The 20,698-nt window shown below is 37.0% G+C and overlaps 1 protein-coding gene across 1 annotated transcript in view; it reads left to right on the forward strand.

Moving 5' to 3' along the window:
* The window catches only part of LOC137432976 (bifunctional methylenetetrahydrofolate dehydrogenase/cyclohydrolase, mitochondrial), a 59,027-nt gene that overhangs the window by 24,841 nt on the left and 13,488 nt on the right, over positions 1-20,698 (forward strand). The window contains exon 3 of the mRNA XM_068125335.2: positions 16,978-17,100. Coding sequence (XP_067981436.1) covers positions 16,978-17,100 — 123 coding nt within the window. The remainder of the gene's footprint in view (positions 1-16,977; positions 17,101-20,698) is intronic.

The raw sequence follows: 20,698 nt of genomic DNA on the forward strand, positions 1-20,698 counted from the left end.
TGTTCTTTTACATACTTGTGGTTTTATTAATTTAGCAATATCTTTAATGTATGTATAATGTGAATTTTCCTCTGAATTAAAATATAGAAGATTAATATGAGTTTGTTTACAATTGTCAGAAAGCTTTAAAACCTGAATGCTGTTTGTTTCTGTTAGACCATAAACATTAACTGATAAATTATTTATCTTTTCAAATTTAGGAATATCATTTAAAGCCATCGGAAACTTTAGATCTTTCGTATTTAATGTATTCTCATATTTTTTATAATGAGATACTCTTTCATCATGAAAATGTGGAGGATGTAAGTGTGCTAGAATAGACCAGAGAAAACATTTATTGTCTTTATTTTTGATATTGATAACTGCTTTTCTATTTTTGATAACACTGGGTAAATCAATGTAGGAAGAAGCTTTTAGAGGATCTGATTTAAGAATATGAATGTCTATGTAAATAATTTTTCCTATATTGAATCCACTTCCTACGATTGAATTATCCACATCTTGCTCTTGTTTAATAAGTTCATCATAGACTCCTGATGTTTTAAAATCTTGATATGAAGATATAAAGTGTGGCTCAGTTCTCATGTATGGTGTATCTATAACTCCTTCGTCCTTTGTCATTTCTAATTTTACTCCCATATAAAATTTAAGTGGTTTCATTTCTTTTAGTGTTTTTTCAATCAACGTTTGAACAGCAGGTTTAACTATTTCTACAGCATCAACTATAGACTCTGGTTCAGGAGGTTTGAAGTTAAAGACTCTTATTTTAATATGTTCTTTGAATGCGCCATCAGAGTTTTTAGTTGTGATAAAATTTGATAAATGTAGAATTGTTTTAAGATGTATTTCGAAGCCTTTCTTGAGGATATTTTTATTACATGCAGAACAGTGTTTTGTTTCCTTCTGAATAGGAGATAGTAGGTGAAGTAGATTAAATGTGTGTTTGTTAGTTTTAAGGTGTCTTTTGTATTGTTTATATTCTTGTTCACAAACATCGCAATACGTTGCTTTGATCATATTTATTTATATAGTAAAATTATACTTAAAACAAAGTGCCTTTTTAGAGGCTTTTTAAAAGATGAAACTGTGCTTAAAGTAAAACACCTTTGAGCTTTTCAACTCGTTTTATGTATATAACTTTACTTAAAGTAAAACACCTTTGAGCTTTTCAACTCGTTTTATGTATATAACTTTACTTAAAGTAAAACACCTTTGAGCTTTTCAACTCGTTTTATGTATATAACTTTACTTAAAGTAAAACACCTTTGAGCTTTTCAACTCGTTTTATGTATATAACTTTACTTAAAGTAAAACACCTTTGAGCTTTTCAACTCGTTTTATGTATATAACTTTACTTAAAGTAAAACACCTTTGAGCTTTTCAACTCGTTTTATGTATATAACTTTACTTAAAGTAAAACACCTTTGAGCTTTTCAACTCGTTTTATGTATATAACTTTACTTAAAGTAAAACACCTTTGAGCTTTTCAACACGTTTTATGTATATAACTTTACTTAAAGTAAAGCGTCTATGTATTAGCCAGAAAGTTTAGATACTCTAGTTCATCAATTTCAATTTCACTATCTGAGTCATCAATAAAGCTACTCTCATAACTATCATTTGAACACAAACTATTAGTATCATAACTATCTTCAGATCCTAGACTCTCAGTATAATAACTCTCAGAGTATTGACTGTTAATATCACTCATTTACATACCATTAAACTTCCATCAATATCTATATATTTTCTTTCATTAGAACTAATAACCACAATATTTTTTACATTAAATGTTATTTTCAAATAATCTCTAATAATCAGAGTACGGAATGATAGTTCACCACTAATATTCATATTATTAATTTCACCCACATCTTTGGGTCTATTAAAGAATATACAAATGTTTCCTCTAGAATCGTTGATGGTCTTATCATTCATTTTCAAAGCTTCTTTATCAATGACCTTTTCAAGCTTTGAGTAAATTGTTAGTAGTAGTGGAGAAACTTTTGTCAAATTTACTTTAATAGAGTTATTAATTAACATAGCTTGTCCCGTAAATTTAATAAAAGGACACATGTTATTCTCCATTATGGGTTTAATCCAAAAATTTCCATATTTATCTTTGTTCAATTTAACATCTTTGACATATTTTTCTATATCTTCCACCGAAGTAGAGATTGATTGAAATTTGTCTTTTGTGTTTTGAAACATTGTATTTATTAGCTAATAAATTTGCGTTTAGTTTAAGTAAAGTTATATACATAAAACGAGTTGAAAAGCTCAAAGGTGTTTTACTTTAAGCACAGTTTCATCTTTAAAAAAGCCTCTAAAAAAGGCACTTTGTTTTAAGTATAATTTTACTTTATAAATATGATAAATTCTGAAGGATATTTAGAATTTCCAGACTCTCCATATGATAAATTAGAGAATTGTCTGGCTTGTGGTAGAGTGGGGCTTAATACAGAATCAGAAGCATATAAACAATGTATTTTCTGTGATTATCTTCTAATTAATGATAACAAAAAATATAGAAAAATATATAACTCTTTTAAATTAGAACCAAAAATGAATTACTTTACAAGATTAATAAGAGAGATGAATGTTAAGTATTATGGTGATAATACACCATTTCTTACAAGGGAAGAGACTATTTGTATTGAGGAAATGTATAAGGGTTTAATGATATTTATTATTCAAAATAATTTTAATGGAAATGTTAATACAAGATACTATATAAACAAAATAATGGATTATTTTGAAATTAAACCTGAACTCAGGATAAAATATAGAGTTTCTCAAAAAACTCAAAAAAAGTTGGATGACTTGTTTTCCAAATATATAAATGAATGATTTTTTACCCGTTTGGGAAAATAAGATAAAATTTAATAACCATAAAAATCTTCCAAATTCATTGAGATGTCTAATAGTCGGTTCAAGCGGATGTGGAAAAACCTGTTTACTTTTAAAGATGCTCCTTAGTCCTAATTTTTTAGATTATGATAATTTAATAATTTTTACAAAGTCAAGTTTTCAACCTGAGTATCAACTACTCTCACAGGGTTTTAATGCGGGTCTTAAAAAGGAAGACATTATCGGTTTATTTAAACTTCAAAACAAACTAAATGATTATAATATTGATGATATAATACAATTATTTTGTGATACACAGAAATCAAAATCAAAACTAAAACCCATAACTTGTATTCTCAGTGATAATACGGATGATATACCTTCACCTCAAGATTTAGATACATCAAAAAAGAACCTCGTTATCTTTGATGATTGTGTTAATGAGAGAAACCAAACAGTAATGGATAGCTACTATACAAGAGGGAGACATTCTTCTTGTAATTGTATTTATCTTAGTCAGTCATATTTTCAACTCCCTCGGCGCTCAATAAGAAACAATGCTAATACTTTTATTTTATTTAAGTTAAATTCAATAGATACAAATAATTTTTGGAGAGATAATTGTTCTACATTACGTAGTAAGAAGGAATTTGAAAATAATATGAAACACACGATCGGAAAATATAAATATATTGTTGTGAAACAAGATGAGATACTAAATGATATTTTTCAATAAATAAATACAGAAAATGAATACCGAAGAAAGAGTAAGAAAGTTTAAAGAACATCAAGAGTTGGTTTCAAAAGTTGTAAAGCAACAGGAAGACATAAAGAAGAAAAGGAGACAGAAACTAACTGGTGAAGAAGCCTTTGAAAGAAAACAAGAGAAATTTTTTAAACCACTTTTAAAAACTCAACAAACGATTTCACCTACAGTTCCCACGGTAGAATTTACTCCAAAAAAATTTCAAATGCTCAAAGATTTTAGTCAAATGACAGAGCAAGAACTTGGAGAATTAGAATATGATGATGAAGGATTATTTCGGCATCTTGAGAAGGTAAATAAACTTTCCAATTATATTGTAGAAGCTCTTCAAAACAATGAATATTTGAAGGGTTCAAAAACCAGAGCAGGTCTCATTCCAACAGAAGAACCAGCACAGTTCCATCTTGTGAAAGAAAAGTTATTGATATTTAATGATAAATTGGTGTTCTTAAGTTCTGACCAACCAAATGTTGAATTAACCCCAAGATTAATGTTTCTTCTAACAAAAGATGGACATTCTAATTCACCTTATTTTGATGAACCGCTTGATATGGAAAGAGAGGAAGATAGAGAGTATATTGAGTTGCTAAACGCACTTGATTATGGAGTTTCTGTTGCTGGTAAAAGTAAGAAGAATGAGAAGGAGAAACATATTATTGATGCTTTAAGTAAGCTTGGTTCGGGTGTTAGTTTTCTTCCAAATGACCCATCACAATTAGTTAATAGGTTATTATTGTTGTTAGGTAGTAAGAAGGCTGGAAACAACAATTGTTTTAATGAAGCATCCGCCATTTTAGATCAGTTGATGAATATGAAAATAATTAATAAATGTCAATACAAAGATATTTTATTAGATATTAAATAAGATGAGAAGCACAATTCTTAGTTTTAATTTCACAACGAGTGATTACACAGCTTCATTCCCTTACCCACTACAACTTGACCCCAAAAAAGAATATGAGGCTTCTTTGTTGTCAATGGAGACTTACAATACCCTTTTTAATATCACAGAGAAAAACAACAAGTTTAGTTATAATCCAGGAAGTGGATATAAAACTATAACCGTTTCACCCGGTGCTTACGAGATTTCTCAAATATCTTCAGAAGTCTCTCGCCTTATGAAAGAAAAAGGTGATGAACCAAAAAATATTGTAATAGATATTCAAAAACACACTTCAAAATCAACTATTAAACTTAAAAATAATTATAAAGTTGATTTCACGATTGAAAATTCGTTCAGAGAGCTATTGGGGTTCTCTTCTAAAAAGATTGAAACTAACGGGACGTTTTACAGTGATAATGTCATTCAAATATCCTCCGGTATAAATTCAGTATTAATTCATTGTGATTTGATTGATGGTGCTTATAACGATGGAATAAGAACAAATACAATATTTTCATTCAGCGCATACTCAACCCCGATTGGTTATAAATTTAATATGGAACCAAAAAATCTTGTCTATTTACCTGTGTCAGGAAAAACCATATACAGAGTAAATTTTAGGATAACCGACCAAGATAATCGTATGATATCCTTTAATGATGAAATTATATCCATCAGAATTCACCTACGTGAAGTTTTTCAATAAATAAATAATGGTTATTGTGAGAAAACACGAGTTGGGAAAATATAAAATAATTACAGGGGATGGGATGTTCCTTTCACCATACTATAAGGGTGAAGGTATGTTTCTTGGGAGAGGATACTATAAACCAAAGAGACAACGGGGTGTGGGACATCAATTTAGAAATAAAGGAGATGGGATAATTGATACTCTAATGGGTATTGGTTCAACCATCCTTAAACATAAAGACCTAATTGGTTCAACTGCTTCAGCCGTGGGCTCAGTTGCGGGTGCTATAAAGAGTATAAAAGATGCTCAAAAGGAGTCTCATAAATTACAAGCAATCAAAGAAATTAAAAAAGGTAAAACTCAACTATCTTCACAAGAACGACAAAAAATCATTAAAATACTTGGGTCAGGGTTTCAACGATTTTAATGCTATATAAATACAAGTATGGAAGCGATTGATAGTATCTATGATTTGGATGATACGATTATCATTTCAAACTCTACTAAAAAGGAAGACTATTTTAAGGTAAATGCTATAACAGGAACAGACTGGAATTCAAACGGAACAAAAAGTTTTGAAATAAATAATCAACAAACTTACTTGAATATAGCTGATAGTTTCTTGCTGTGTAAATTTAAATTCACTAAGGCTGCGAATAATACTAATGCTACACTCGTAAATGATTTCTTCTGGAAAATGTTTGATAGTGTCCGCCTGTATATTGGAACACAAGAGGTTGAAGCGGTTGATTATGTCTCTGCTATATCTGAAATGATGAAATTTACACTATATTCGTTTAGTGATAGAATGGGTAAGGGAGCTGTTGAAGGTTTTATTCCTGATATGTCAACGGGAACAAATGCTGACCCTGGTTATAGTCAAAGGAAGTCAATGTATAATGATGATACAAAAGCAGAGAATAGTTTTACGGTAGCAGTACCTCTGAAAGGTATATTTGGATTTTGTGATTATGATAAAGTTTTGTATGGCCTTAAAATTAGATTTCAACTACAAAGGAATGATAATGTAAATAGGTTGCTTTTTGGGGATGAAAATGCTTTTGGAGAAAATAATAAATTTGTTATTAATGATTTGTGTTGGTATATCAGTGAATATACTCCTAATCTTAAAACGGAAGAGATGTTAAATAGAAGACTTAACTCAAAGAAACCGCTAAATGTATCATACCTTAAAAGAAGATGTCAACACGTTAAACTGGAACACACTACCTACACTTGGAATTTGGGTGTTCTTGAAGGAAAGCCACGATACCTCTGGCTCATTTTTAAAAAACCAGATGGAGAGGAGGGTACTAATAAGAATAATGCGCTGAGTGATAATGCTAAGGTGAAACAACTTCGGGTTTCTCTTGATGGAACATTTTATCCGCGAGATAGATTGGAAATTGATTGGGAAAAAAATGATTATGCGGAAGCCTACAAGTCTTACCAAAAGGTGTGTGAAAGCAACGGTAATAATGAACCTATTTTGGATATGGTTGCGTTTCAAAAACTTTATACAATCTACACAATTGACCTGAGTTCTCAAAAGGAAACTATAAAGTCTAATAGAGTGGATACTTCTCTATACATTGAAAGAGGAGAGAATGAAGAAGTTGATGCTTATTGTTTGCTTTTGGAGGAAACAGAATTACAGATTAATACAGATAATGGTGTTATGATTAATATCACATAGGTTTTTTCTCATAAATAAATGGTAGGGGTATATGTTAATCAAATCAATCTTGATAAATTAACATCTTGTATTCAAAATCAAAAGCCTTGTATTATTAATGTTAATACATTTCAAAGAAAAGGAGCAGTAAGAATTGATGTTTTACTCACAAGAGAGCAGGTGAAAACACTAAATGATGCTGGATCACTTAAAATTAAAATGACAAAACCTATGTTAAAGAAATATTCAATAGACGAGTCAAGAGGAGGATTTCTCCCATTTCTAATTCCTTTATTTGCTGGTTTAAGTGCGGCGGGAGCATTGACTGGTGGTATTTCAGCAGCGATAAAAACTGCTAACGAAAGGAAGGCACAACTAAAAGCTCAAAAAGAATTGGAAAGACATAACAAGGAGTTGGAGAAACAAATTAGTGGAAGTGGTGTAATTGTAGATTTTGCTCAAAAACTTGAAAGTCTACCTGATAAAGCTAGATTGTTAGTTGGAGATATGCTTTCCTCTATCGCTCAAGCGGGTGTTAAACTAACTAAACGGGGTAATGGATTGTATCTTTCTCATAAATAAATGGATAAATGGTTTAAACAATTTGGAAAGAATACAACGTCAAATATAGAACTAGCTAAGTATTGTAAAACACTAAAAATTGATAATGTGGTTATTTGTATGAGAGATGAATTAAAAAAGTTGTCCAAGAATACAATGAATATTATTATGAATTTAGACACACAGAATGGTTCTCATTGGGTTTGTATTCATAATAGTCAGGATAAATATTATTTTGATAGTTATGGTATGCCACCACCTGTTGAAGTAATACAATTCTTACAGAATGGTGTTTATCAAACATTTCAAGTTCAAGAAATTAATTCTAAATGTTGTGGTCAATTATGTTTATATGTATTATTTAAACTCAACAATAATGAAAATTTTTATGATATCATTTTTAATCTAATATAAATGACTTATGTTGGAAAAGATGGTTCTATCTTTGGAAAATCCTCTCAGGATATTGATTTATCAAATTATTATACAAAGGCACAGGCTGAACGACAAAAATATAGTGTAAGTAAAAATATTAATATGAAGAATACTTATAAATTAATCAATTATCCAAACCCTACAGATGCGAATGACTTAATTAGATTAAGTGATTTATCACAATATATATTTTTAAAGAAAACAGCACGTTTTGTTAAACAAGTAAAATTTACAACCACAACACCTGGTTATACTGACCATACACCTTTCCTCATTGAATTTAACTACCTGCTTACAATTGAATTTTATAAAGAAGGACATTTAGTTAATATGCGAATTAATAAATGGGGGTATGATATGCCTGATTTAGGGTATAATTGGTCTTTTTCAATAAACATAGAAGACCTACATGATTTAAATCAGTCTCGTAAAGAAGAATATTATCCACTTGGTGAAGATAAGGATTTATGTGGAAGTACAATTAGCAAACAACAAATACGTGATTTTAAGAAAAGAAAAATATATGATAGTATAGCGATGGTTTGCATGACAAAGAAGGAAGGTAATGAGATAAGGATAGAAAGCCGAGGAATACAAACCGATTTGGTAGTGGGAAGATGGGGTGGTATTACCTGTCATAATATTAATCTCACATATATTTCTGATACATAAATGGCAGGAAGAAGACTACAAGAGAATTATAATTTTTGTATTCAAGGATACCTACAAGAAAAGGGTGCTCGGTATTACATACCTTATGATTTGGAGCATATACATGGGAATTTTGTCATTAAAAACTGGCCTTATACTGATATTGTTAAACCCACAAATAGAGACTTGTTTAAAATATTAAATAAAAATGAACTTCTCAAAGTTATGAAATATAAAACTCTTTTAGAAATCGTCAACAAATCTTATTGGTATCCTATTATGAGAAAAATAATTATAGATACAAGAATATCTCAAAATCCAGATGAGTATATGTATAATATTCTTTGGGGTTCAAACTCAAGGGTAGCAAGGGATGAGGAAGGAGTTGAAGAAGAGAAGGAGGAAGGAGTTGAAGAAGAGAAGGAGGAAAGAGAGAAGGAGGAGAAGGGGGAAAGGGAGAAGGAGGAGAGGGAGGAAAAGGAGAAGGAGGAGAAGGATGAAAGGGAGAAAAAGGAGAAGGAGGAGAGGGAGGAAAGGGAGAAAAAGGAGGAGGAGGAGAGGGAGGAAAGAGAGAGGGGGGAAAAATATAAAAATATGACCATTCCTGAGATTAATGAAAGATTGAAGGTGTTACGACAAATAAATAAATCTCAACGCACTGAAGAGGAAAATAAAGAATTAATGACTCTTCCGAACTTATTGGTTTTTAAATTTGCTATAATGAATTCAGAGCGTAGATATACAACATATAGTTGATGATGTTGGTGTTATTGACTTTAGTTAGTTTTATTTGTAAATAAATGGAGGAGAGAGTGAAGCCATTTCTAAGGATTCTTTATGTTTTAAAAATCAAGATAGAAATGTATATGTTGAAAACCAAAAAGGTTTTGGCACTATGTAGAACTTTTTCTCATAAATAAATATGAGTTATTGTCTCAAATGTAAAAAGAAAACTAAATCTAAAAATATCTCTTATGTTAAAGCTAAAAATAATAGAGTTTATCAAAAAGGAATATGTCAAGTGTGTGGCTCTAAAAAGTGTCAATTCATCTCTCCTAAAAGTGGAGGAGACATACAAAAGTTTTTGTCAGGTAGCAAATTTACAACAACTGGAATTCCAGGGGAATTACACCTTCCAGGGTATTCTTTCTGTGGCCCAGGAACAAACTTGGATAAAAGATTAGATGAGGCTGACAATCCTAAACCTTGGTCTAAACCTACAAATAGGGTTGATGAAGTGTGTATGAAGCATGATATTGCTTATGGGAAAACCACTACATTGACTGAAAAACATAAAGCCGACAGAGAAATGTTGTATAATTTGTCTTTGATACAAAATCCAACGTTGAGAGAGAAAGTTGATAGGTTTATTGTGAGAAATTTGATAAATGCTAAATTGAAACTTGGCCTTGGTTATTCACCCTCAAAAAACTATTAGGCTCTCATGATGTCATCAAGACTGAGGAGCTTTTGGCTGATGAATTACATAAACCTATAATCACAAAGTTTTAAAGAAGGAAAGTTTATTCTAAATACACCGACCACATATGGTCCGCTGATTTAATCGAACTAAAAAATGATAAGGGATACAAGTATGCTTTAACCGTTATTGATTTGAGGAGTAGATTTGCTTGGGTTGTTCCTTTGAAAAACAAGAGAGGTTATACTCTGAAGTTAGCCTTCCAACAGATATTTAATAAAAGTAAAAGAAAACCAAAGAAACTGTGGACCGATGAGGGAACAGAGTTCTATAACAAAATATTTATGAAATTTCTTAAGGGGGAGGGTATTAAATTATACAGCACCTTTAATGAAGGAAAAGCAGTTGTTATTGAGCGTTTTAATCGTACTTTAAAAGAGAAATTATATAAAAAATTCACACAACTCAGTTCCCAAAAATGGGTGTATTTTATTCAGGATATTGTAGATAATTACAATAATACAGTTCATTCATCAACAAAATCAAAACCATCAGAAACATTTACAAAATTAGAATATGAAAAGGAGATTAATTTGAGAAAGCCCAAGTTCAAAGTTGGTGATATTGTAAGAATATACAGATGGAAAAGTCATTTTGAGAAAGGTTATACAAAGAGATGGACTAATGAATTATTCAAAATCGTTGATGTAATGGATACTATGCCTTGGACTTACAAATTATATGATATGAATTGGGAAGAAATCTTGGGTTCATTTTACTCACAAGAATTACAAAAAACAAAACTGATAATTCATTAAACAACAACCATCCATACTTTCATCCACCCAGATTAGCTAATTTAATTAGTAGTAATAAAAAAATTAAATAAATAAATAAAAATCATAAGCCACACCCACACAGACCCCACCCACAAACCCCACCCACACAGACCCCACCCACACAGACCACACCCACACAGCCCACACCCACACAGACCCCGCCCACACATAAGAAAGCATTGGGGGCTTTTGATGATGAGAGGTTTATTTTAGAAAATGGAATTGATAGTCTCCCTTATGGTTATATAAGTATATAAATGATAAGATATATAAGTGATAAGATATATAAGTGATAAGATATAAGTGATAAGATATAAGTGATAAGATATATGTGATAAGATATATAAGTGATAAGATGTATATATATAAGTGATAAGTTAAAAAGGGGGGTTAGGGATTTTAACGGGCTACCGCCACCTTTTTTACTATTATATAAATGATAGAACCAAGTATCAACCAGACTAAAGAGTGGAGGTGTAATCAACCTTGGTATATAAATGGAAAACATAACGAATGTGAAAAATATCAGATTCAAGAGGTTGAGCGAATCACTGGTCAGAAGGTTCTCAAGACGGATAAACGTATTCATTTGTTAAGTGGGGTAATGGAGGGCGGGAAGAAAAATATATTAGAGTGGAGTGAGAACATTAATGGTTATCAATCGGATAATAAATATTATAATTTTAAAATGGTATGTGGGAGAGGTGGAGGTCAAACAAGAACCCTCCGTGAAACATACCACTTTATACTTTCACAACAAAAGGTTAAGGAACCTGTATACTTTATAAATATACTTGATGGGGATGAGTTCTATAGGAGAATGGAACTCTTAAAAAAGTTAGAAAGAGATAATATATTTATAGGCTCATTAGTAGAGTGGTCTAAGGAACTACATTAAGGGGCTAGTGGGGGGAATAGGGTAAAAATTACATGGAAGTGAGAATGATCATAGGTTCATAAGGCTAGAAGGATTATAGGTTCATAAAGGAAGAAAATCATAGGTTCATAAGGCGAGAAGGATCATAGGTTCATAAGGTGAGAAGGATTATAGGTTCATAGAGGGAGAAAGAGAGGTGTTTATGATTTTTTTAAAAACAGGGGGGTAAATGACATTAGATAGGGATTTCCCATGTTAAACGGAGGTGTCCCAGAAGCAACATTTATCACCTACTTGTAGTCCATTGTATAATTTAAATAAACATAAATGCAAATTTCGCATGTGGAAAAAGTAGGTACACCCCTACATTTATCACTACTTCAAATACCTAAAATTCGAATCAGGTGCACCAGCTCAGGTGCAAATGATGAGAACATCGTTAGAGAGGATCTTGGAGGAACCTGTCTTATTTAAACCTCAGACATTTAGTTTGATTTGCTCTTTGTTGTTGATGTGTGTGACGTCACCATGCCTAGATCAAAAGAGCTCTCTGAGGCCTTTACAACAACAACAACAACAACAACAGGCATTTTAAGGCCATTTTCCCTGCAAGAGCGGGGGTTAGCCTTGCGTCCCCATGACAATCTTCTCCATTTTGCCCTATTTTCTGCAACTCCCATTGTTAACCCCCTTGCCCGCCACATTTCTTCTTCGACCATCTTTAGCCAAGTCTTTCTCGTTCTTCCCTGTCCTCTACTTCCTTCTGCATTCATTTCCATCACTCTTCTCAACCAGTCACTTTCATCCTTCCTCAACACATGACCAAACCATCTCAAACTGTTTCTCTTCACAGCACCCATCACAGGCTCTGTTCCCATCATCTTTCGCAATTCATCCTTTGTCTTCCTCTCTCTCAACGATACTCCACACATCCACCGAACCATTTGCATTTCCACCCTTTCCAGCCTTCGTTGCTGCTCTACGTTCATTACCCATGTCTCGCTCCCATAAATCATAACACTTCTCACACGTGCAGCATACACCTTTCCCTTCAGCTTCAACGACACACCCCTCCTCGTCAGCACGCCACTCAGTTCCCGAAACTTCTTCCATGCACATCTCACTCGAGCAACCGTTGCCGAGTCTGATCCACCTTCTCCATTCAGCATGTCTCCTTGGTAACAAAATGTTTTCACACCTTCCAGCTTCACGCCGTCTCCAAGATCCAACTCAACATTTCATCCATCTGCAGCTCCCTCTGTGCACACCTTACACTTGAATGTAGCTGCCATACTGGTTAATGACCCTCTCAAACCACTACATTTTTGATGAACCCACTCAGCGCACATTGTACATTGAATGGAATTCACTCCGAAACCCTTCCTGCACACAGCACACGGCCATTTCCCAGTTCTTTCCACCTCACCACATGCTTTACCACTTGCCATTACCTTCGTTTTTCTGATATTCACCTTCAGACCTTTTGTCTCGATACAATCCTTCCACTTGTTCATCTTCTCCTTCAGTCCATCCATACTTTCTGCAATCAACACCAGATCATCTGCAAACAACAACTCCCACGGTAAACCCTCCTTTGCATTCTGAGCCAGCACCTCCATCACAGCTACAAATAGTATTGGACTTAGTACCGACCCCTGATGCACTCCCACCTTCACCTCAAACTCACCACTGTTCCCGTCCTTCATCGTTACAGCTGTGCGCGCTCTTTTGTACATTGCCATCACTACTCTGATCTACCATTCCTCCACTCCTAAACTTCCTCAATGCCCATGTCACTACTTCACTACTCTCTGAGGCCTTTAGAAAGAAGGTTATAGATGCCTACGAGTCTGGGAAGGGATTTAAAAAGATCTCCAAACAATTTGAAATCAATAATTCGACTGTCCGGAAGATCATCTACAAGTGAGGAAGATTCCAAACAACTGCCAACTTGTTCAGGCCAGGCCGCCCCAGCAAGTTCAGCCCGAGAGCAGACCGCAAGATGCTGAAAGAAGTCTCTAAGAACCTCAGAATGTCATCACGGGACCTACAGGTAGCTCTTGCCACTGTTGATGTAAAAGTGCACGAGTCTACCATTAGAAAGAGGCTGCACAAATTTGATCTACATGGGAGGTGTGCCAGGAGGAAACCTTTGCTGTGCAGAAAGAACATCAGGGCAAGACTAAAGTTTGCCAATGAACACCTCGGCAAAGACAAACACTTCTGGAACAATGTGCTCTGGACAGATGAGTCAAAGGTAGAGCTATTTGGCCACAGTACCAGAAGACATGTTTGGCGAAAACGAAAGACAGCATTTGACCACAAGAACCTGATACCAACTGTAAAGCATGGTGATGGAAATATTATGGTTTGGGGCAGCTTTGCTGCATCAGGGCCGGGGCAGCCCACCATCATAGAATCCACGATGAATTCTTCATTGTACCAGAGGGTGCTTGAGGATAATGTGAGACCATCTGACGGAAAGTTGAAGCTCAACCGAAGGTGGACCTTGCAACATGACAATGACCCTAAACATACCAGTAAATCCACCAAGGAATGGCTGAAAAGAAAGAAATGGAGGGTTCTGGAATGGCCAAGTCAAAGCCCGGATCTCAATCCCATCGAGATGTTGTGGGGGGGTTTGAAATGAGGTGTGCATGCAAGAAACCCCTCAAACATTGCACAGCTGAAAGAATTCTGCATGAAGGAGTGGGCAAAAATTTCTCCCAGTCGATGTCAGAGACTGGTAGACAGTTATAAGAAACGCCTACTTGAGGTTGTTTCTGCCAAAGGGGGCAATACCACCTATTAGAGCCAAGGGTGTACTTACTTTTTCCACATGCGAAATTTGCATTTATGTTTATTTAAATTATACAATGGACTACAAAATGTAAATGTTTCATGATATTTGTTATATTATATCACCTTTATCTATCAATATTGTTGAAATGAAGATCAAATAGCTGTATGTTGAAATATGTTGAAAAAGTCAAAACTTTACATGGGGTGTACTTACCTTTTCACGTGACTGTATATATATATAAAAGAAAGTGTTTTTTTTTTTTTTTTCTGCGCGCGCTAATCTCCTGAATGGTGAAAGATAGGAGGAAACCTCTAATACAAAAAATATTGGGACAGGCCCCGGGAAGGTTAGTGTCGAGGCCGGTCGAGGTTGCCTCGGCCGGGCCGGGCCCATTTCGCAAATAAAGGCTCAGCTGAATTATAGTAGTCAATCTTTTACGGCCGCGAGTAAAAGCTGAATTATCGTAGTAAATTCATTCAAAAAGAACAAAATTTCGGGACAGGCCCCGGGAAGGTTATAGGCTAGGTTATAGGCTAGGTTATAGGCTAGGTGGTGAGTCCGGTCGAGGCCGCTTTGGCCGTGCTGGGCCCATTTCACAATTAAAAGCTGAGCTGAATTATAGTAGTCAATCTTCTACGGCCGCGAGTAAAAGCTGAATTGTAGTAGTAAATTCATTCAAAAAGAACCATAAATGTCGGGACGGGCCCCGGGAAGGTTATCAGTGAGGCGGCGAGGCTGGTCGAGGCCACTTCGGCCGTGCTGGGCCCATTTCACAATTAAAAGCTGAGCTGAATTATCGTAGTCAATCTTCTACGGCCGCAAGTAAAAGCTGAATCACGTACAGGCATACTCGAAAAATCTGAATTCGCCGACGTTGGGGCCCAAAAGCATCCGATTAACTGCCGATACGACGCCATCGTATTGGCGTCTGCTGGGCGAAGGCGAAGCAAGTCGTCCGCTGATTGGACAGTCGAAGGCGACAGCAAGCCGTCCACTGAGTGGACAATCCCAGAGTGGTGCTATGCCGATTCCTATTACGAATCCATTCATTTTTCAAAAGTATATCGTAGTGTTGTCATTGAAGTAGATTGCAATAAATACGTTGTTCATATACGCACTCTTCATTCTCATCTTTCTTCCTAACTCTTACTCGGACAAGCAAATCCCCTATGCCATCCATAATGGTACACTCTATCCATACACCACATCCTCCCTTCCGTGGATGTTCCACGGGTTTCGGCTAGTCTATATAATAATAGCGTAAGGACTCGACTTTGTTATCCCTTTTACGCCGCACCCAGTGACCCGATGCCCACGGCACGAATGGATTTACGATCTACGAACCGCACTCTTTGTTTATCATGTACAGCCATACTCCAAAAATCTGAATTAGCCGACGCTGGGGCCCAAAAGCATCCGATTAACTGCCGATACGACGCCATCGTATTGGCGTCTGCTGGGCGAAGGCGAAGCAAGCCGTCCGCTGATTGGACAGGCGAAGGCGAAAGCAAGCCGTCCACTGAGTGGACAATCCAGAACATGCATTTGTGCCGGTGTCGGCGATCGTTGTTCATATACGTACTCTTCATTCTCATCTTTCTTCCTAACTCTTACTCGGACAAGCAAATCCCCTATGCCATCCATAATGGTACACTCTATCCATACACCACATCCTCCCTTCCATGGATGTTCCACGGGTTTCGGCTAGTTATCATTACCTTCGCAAAAGCGGAAGGTTATGTTTTGATCGCTGTGTATTTATTTGTATGTCTGTGTGTGTGTGTGTATGTTATTCGCATAACTCAAAAAGTATTCAACCGAATTGCATGAAATTTGGTGGGATGATTGGTTATTATACGGGACACATTTGATTAGATTTTGGGAGCAATCGGGTCAAAGGTCAAGGTCAAGGTCACGAAAAGGTCAAAATCGTATTTTTGTTGTTCTGTTCCCTACACTCCCATGCCAAGTACAGAACAGTAGCTGCGGCGAAGGTATGCGCTCTACCGAGTGCCCGTTCTAGTTATTATTATTATTACGAAAACGATACTACTGAAACGATACACTACTGTATAAAGAAACCTGGGCTTAATTTGTCCGAAGCGGTCCGAAGATGAGGCATGCGGCCTAAGGCCTATACGTACCATATTGTTGGAAGAGACATAACGCCGATGCTTTCGATATTTGATGGTCATTTTAACAATCAGTTTGTTTGTGTTTCACACTGAATGATAAACGTAGACGTAGAGCATGGCGATTGTGATATATGACAAGTTCGACGATATGTTCGGCCTGAACGACATATAAATCAACATGGTGCTGTGTGGAGAGTCAGCTGTTGTACCACCGTAATGACATCAGACGTAATCACATCACCCTGCCATGTGACCAGATCCTCAGCTCTGATTGGTATATGTTTGAGGGGACAGACATACATACGGATGGACAAACACTGTTCTAGACGGCTTTGCCCGATGGGCTACGCCGTAAAAATCTGGTGTTTGATTTGTTTGTTTCCTGTCCCAGGAATTACCAGTGAGACCGTGCTGAGGCCAGCTTCTACATCGCAGAGAGAGCTCTTGGACCTGATTGGCAATCTCAATTCGGACGCCAATGTAGACGGCCTCTTGGTGCAGCTCCCATTGCCAGGTGAAAATATTTTGACTTTGATGTTTGGTTAGCACTGTAACCTTTGCATGGTTAGCAAATGTCTGGTTAGCGAATACACACGAGGAACTTTGGTGCAGGAGGAGTCAATTTGGCCCATAATGCCTGCGACGCACCAACCCAGTATCCGTCACCCATACACACACACCAGCTACCTACAAGTCCTCCCAATATCCCATGATCCTCTATCTCCAATGCATCCTGGTACTTATCTAATTCCAATTTGAACCTTTCCCACCCCTCCACTAGCACTACCTTTCTGGGGAGATTATTCCATGCATTAACCACTCTCCGATTGAAAGACCCCTGCCTAAAACTGTCCCAACTCTCATCTTCATTACCCTCAATCTATGGCCCCTGGCCCTAACACCGTCTACTCTGCTGAAAAATTCCACTGGACCTATCTTGTCCATACCCTCCACTATCTTAAACATTTCCATCAGCTCCCCTCATAATCGCCTCCTTTCTAATATACAAACTCCTGTCTACTTCAACCGTTCCCCGTAGCTTCGTCTGGCTAGCTCTGGAATCAATATAGCAACTCTACACTGTACCCTCTCTATGGCAGCTGTGTCCTTCCTCATTATGTGGTGATCAAAACTATACACAATAGTTGAGATGAGGCCCCTCACTAAATTCCTGTACAGTGTTAACACTACCTCCTTTAATTTATAATTTAGCCCCATACAACCTAAAACCTTGTTTGCTTTATCTCTATCTGCTTGTCATTCGCCTGTCTGCTTACTCATGTATCTATTACCACCCGCAGGTCCTTTCCTGTGCGACCTGCTCCAAGATTTCCCCCATCATGTAATCCCTATAATCATTATTCGTACCCATCACCTTCCATTTCTTTATGTTAAACTGCAGCTGCAGATCTGTTGAAGTATGTTGAAGTATTTTCCTGAATCGGTTCACCTCCTCCCCCCACACCTCCTCTTATCCTCCCCCCACACCTCTGCCCCGGTCAACTGTAAGTGCTGTTATTGTGAAGTGGAAACGTCTAGGAGCAACAACAGCTCAGCCGCAAAGTGGTAGGCCACACAAGCTCACAGAACGGGACCCCCGAGTGCTGAAGCACGTGGCGCGTTGTTACGTGCTCCTCCCCAACCCCCGGTCACGGTGTACCTCCGAGCCCCGAGAGGAGTCACGGCAGAAAAATGTGTTATTCTGTATGTCAAAGATAAATGGTGAAGCCACACCAATTGTTACCAACAAACAAATATTGTATTAAGATCACACAAGAATAACAGTACAACAATAATATTAATCAAAAGTACAATCAATATATATCCTATGATGGTACCATCAGTTTTGTAATATATAACTCACTGTGCTCCAAGTGAGTGAAACAAGAACATTCCCAATGTCTCTTTCCCTGCTTCAACCCAAAGTTGGTTCCGGTTTCAAGCCAAAGTCGATCCCGGCTTCAATCCAAAGTCGATCCGCTCCAGCGATCGTCAGAACGATGTCTAATCGAGACAAGAATCCAGTTGGGTTGACAGTCACAGTCACGCGGCCAAAGCTGCGCCACGGCGCCCTCAAGGCGACTGGGAAATCCAAAGGCGCCCTCCAGGCGACTGGGAAATCACACCCTCGGGTATGGACGTTTCACGGCTCACAGTCGGCGAACCGCAAATTTACGTTCAAAATCTACGTTGCACACACACGCGCCAGATAAACGTCTGAATGCGGTGAAAACGGCTGAAGCGAAGCAAAGAAAACTTGCGCGACGCGCAAAGCGCGCGAGTCAAAATGGCTGACGGCCCGTACTCGAGACATAACGGCCCGACGATGATTCTCTTCGGAATCGACCGCAAAACCTGACACGCAGGTTGATCTGTCACAGCGATAACAACTCTGTCGCAGGAATCCCTTTCCTGGGAAACCCAAAGTTCACTCGTGACTCTTGCTCGCCAACGTTCGCTCCAGACCGCAAAGCAACTATGCTTCTTCTCCGACTCACTCGCTCCGCCTTCTTTTTCTCTTCTTCCTCTTCATCGTCGTCTGGTTCCTGTTTCATTTCAAACTTTAACTTTTTACCTTTTGAAAATAGTAATTTCTATCTCCCTTAAACGACAACAATAATATTACATGGAATCAAAAATGTTTACAGTGGATGAAAACCACAACGGAAGTGACGAATCCGTAACAGCGTAAAAATCGTCTGTCCTCGGTTGCAACACTCACTACCGAGTTCCAAACTGCCTCTGGACACATGGAAAGGTGCCAAAACAGCATTATTCTGGCACGCCACCCCCCCCCCCCCCCCACCACCCCCTCTTTGGGTGGGGTCAAAAGGTCAAACACCAGAAAATGCAAATACGGCCACATTTTAAAAAACATTTCAAATTTAACTTTGTAAATGCAAATAACATTGAACGCAAGACATAGGTAACGATTTTTTGATTTGACCACCGGTTTATGCCCCAGGACGTGGGGACGTTGGGTCATAGTGATCAAAACAGGAAAATAATTTTAACTCAAAATTTGATATTGGAACTTGGAACTCAATTTCTTTTTGATATTTGCCATCTTTCAAATTTGGAATAAAATAAATAAAAAAACACCTTTTGAGGCCATTTTTCCCCGCAAAGCGAGGGTTGGCCTTTTTCGGGAACCGTGGTTGTTGTTGTTTTTTGGTCTCCTTTTTGAAGCAATGTTTTACGGCCGGATGCCCTTCCTGCCGCCAACCCTTTTTGTCGCCTTTTACGACAAACAGGGAATTACCAGTGAACTGGTACTCAATTAGCCGACCTCGGAAGGATGACAGGCTGAGTCAACCCCCCTGGCGTTAATTCAGCGATCGACCGGGATTCGAACCCAGGATCCTAGGATCCTACGCTGGCACCCTCGCCGCTAGCCCAACACCAGGCTTTCAAATCTTTCAAATTTGGAATAACAGTACAGTATTTCCTTTTCCTGCTACCCTACTCCCCATTAAGCCTGTTGTTGTCTGGCTTGTAAGGTGGCTGGCTTGGGGTCTTGGGTTTGAGCCCCTGTCGTGTTGTTAAATAACATCAGGTGGGTTAACTCAGCCTGCCATCCTTCTGAGGTCGGCAAAATGAGTACCAGCTTGCTTCATAACAGGGAGAACTGCATCAGCGGCACAGCTGCACTCCCAACAATGATGCAACCAGCAGCCACAGGCTGGATACAAAATAATAACAATAGCTTCCCATTTTTTTCTCTCTCTAATGCATTGCATGGAAAAGCCATCTTTGGGTCTGTTATTTTTGGCAGGAACAGAAAATAAAGTAACTAAAGCTGTTAGTTTCAGGTGGGAACAAAACCCACCTTTTGTTCCAAATCTGACCGATCACTGCTCAGTTTCATCTTCAGGCAAAAGGACTAGCAGGTGTTGTCACGGAATGTCACACACGCGATAATCTTAATCGTCACCTAGAGTAAATAAAAAAGAACAAATGCCACTTATTGTATTGATTTGAGCCACTGATCTTTAGACTTGGTGATTAATTTAGGTATTTGTTTGTTGTTTCCACAATTTACTAAAAGCACTGCCGTATAATGCGTTTTCCCACAGCCTGTGCATATCTAATGAAATGTATGTATTTATACC

Source organism: Myxine glutinosa, chromosome 8, assembly GCF_964187855.1.
Source record: "Myxine glutinosa chromosome 8, kmMyxGlut1.1, whole genome shotgun sequence".
Taxonomy (NCBI): Eukaryota; Metazoa; Chordata; class Myxini; order Myxiniformes; family Myxinidae; genus Myxine; species Myxine glutinosa.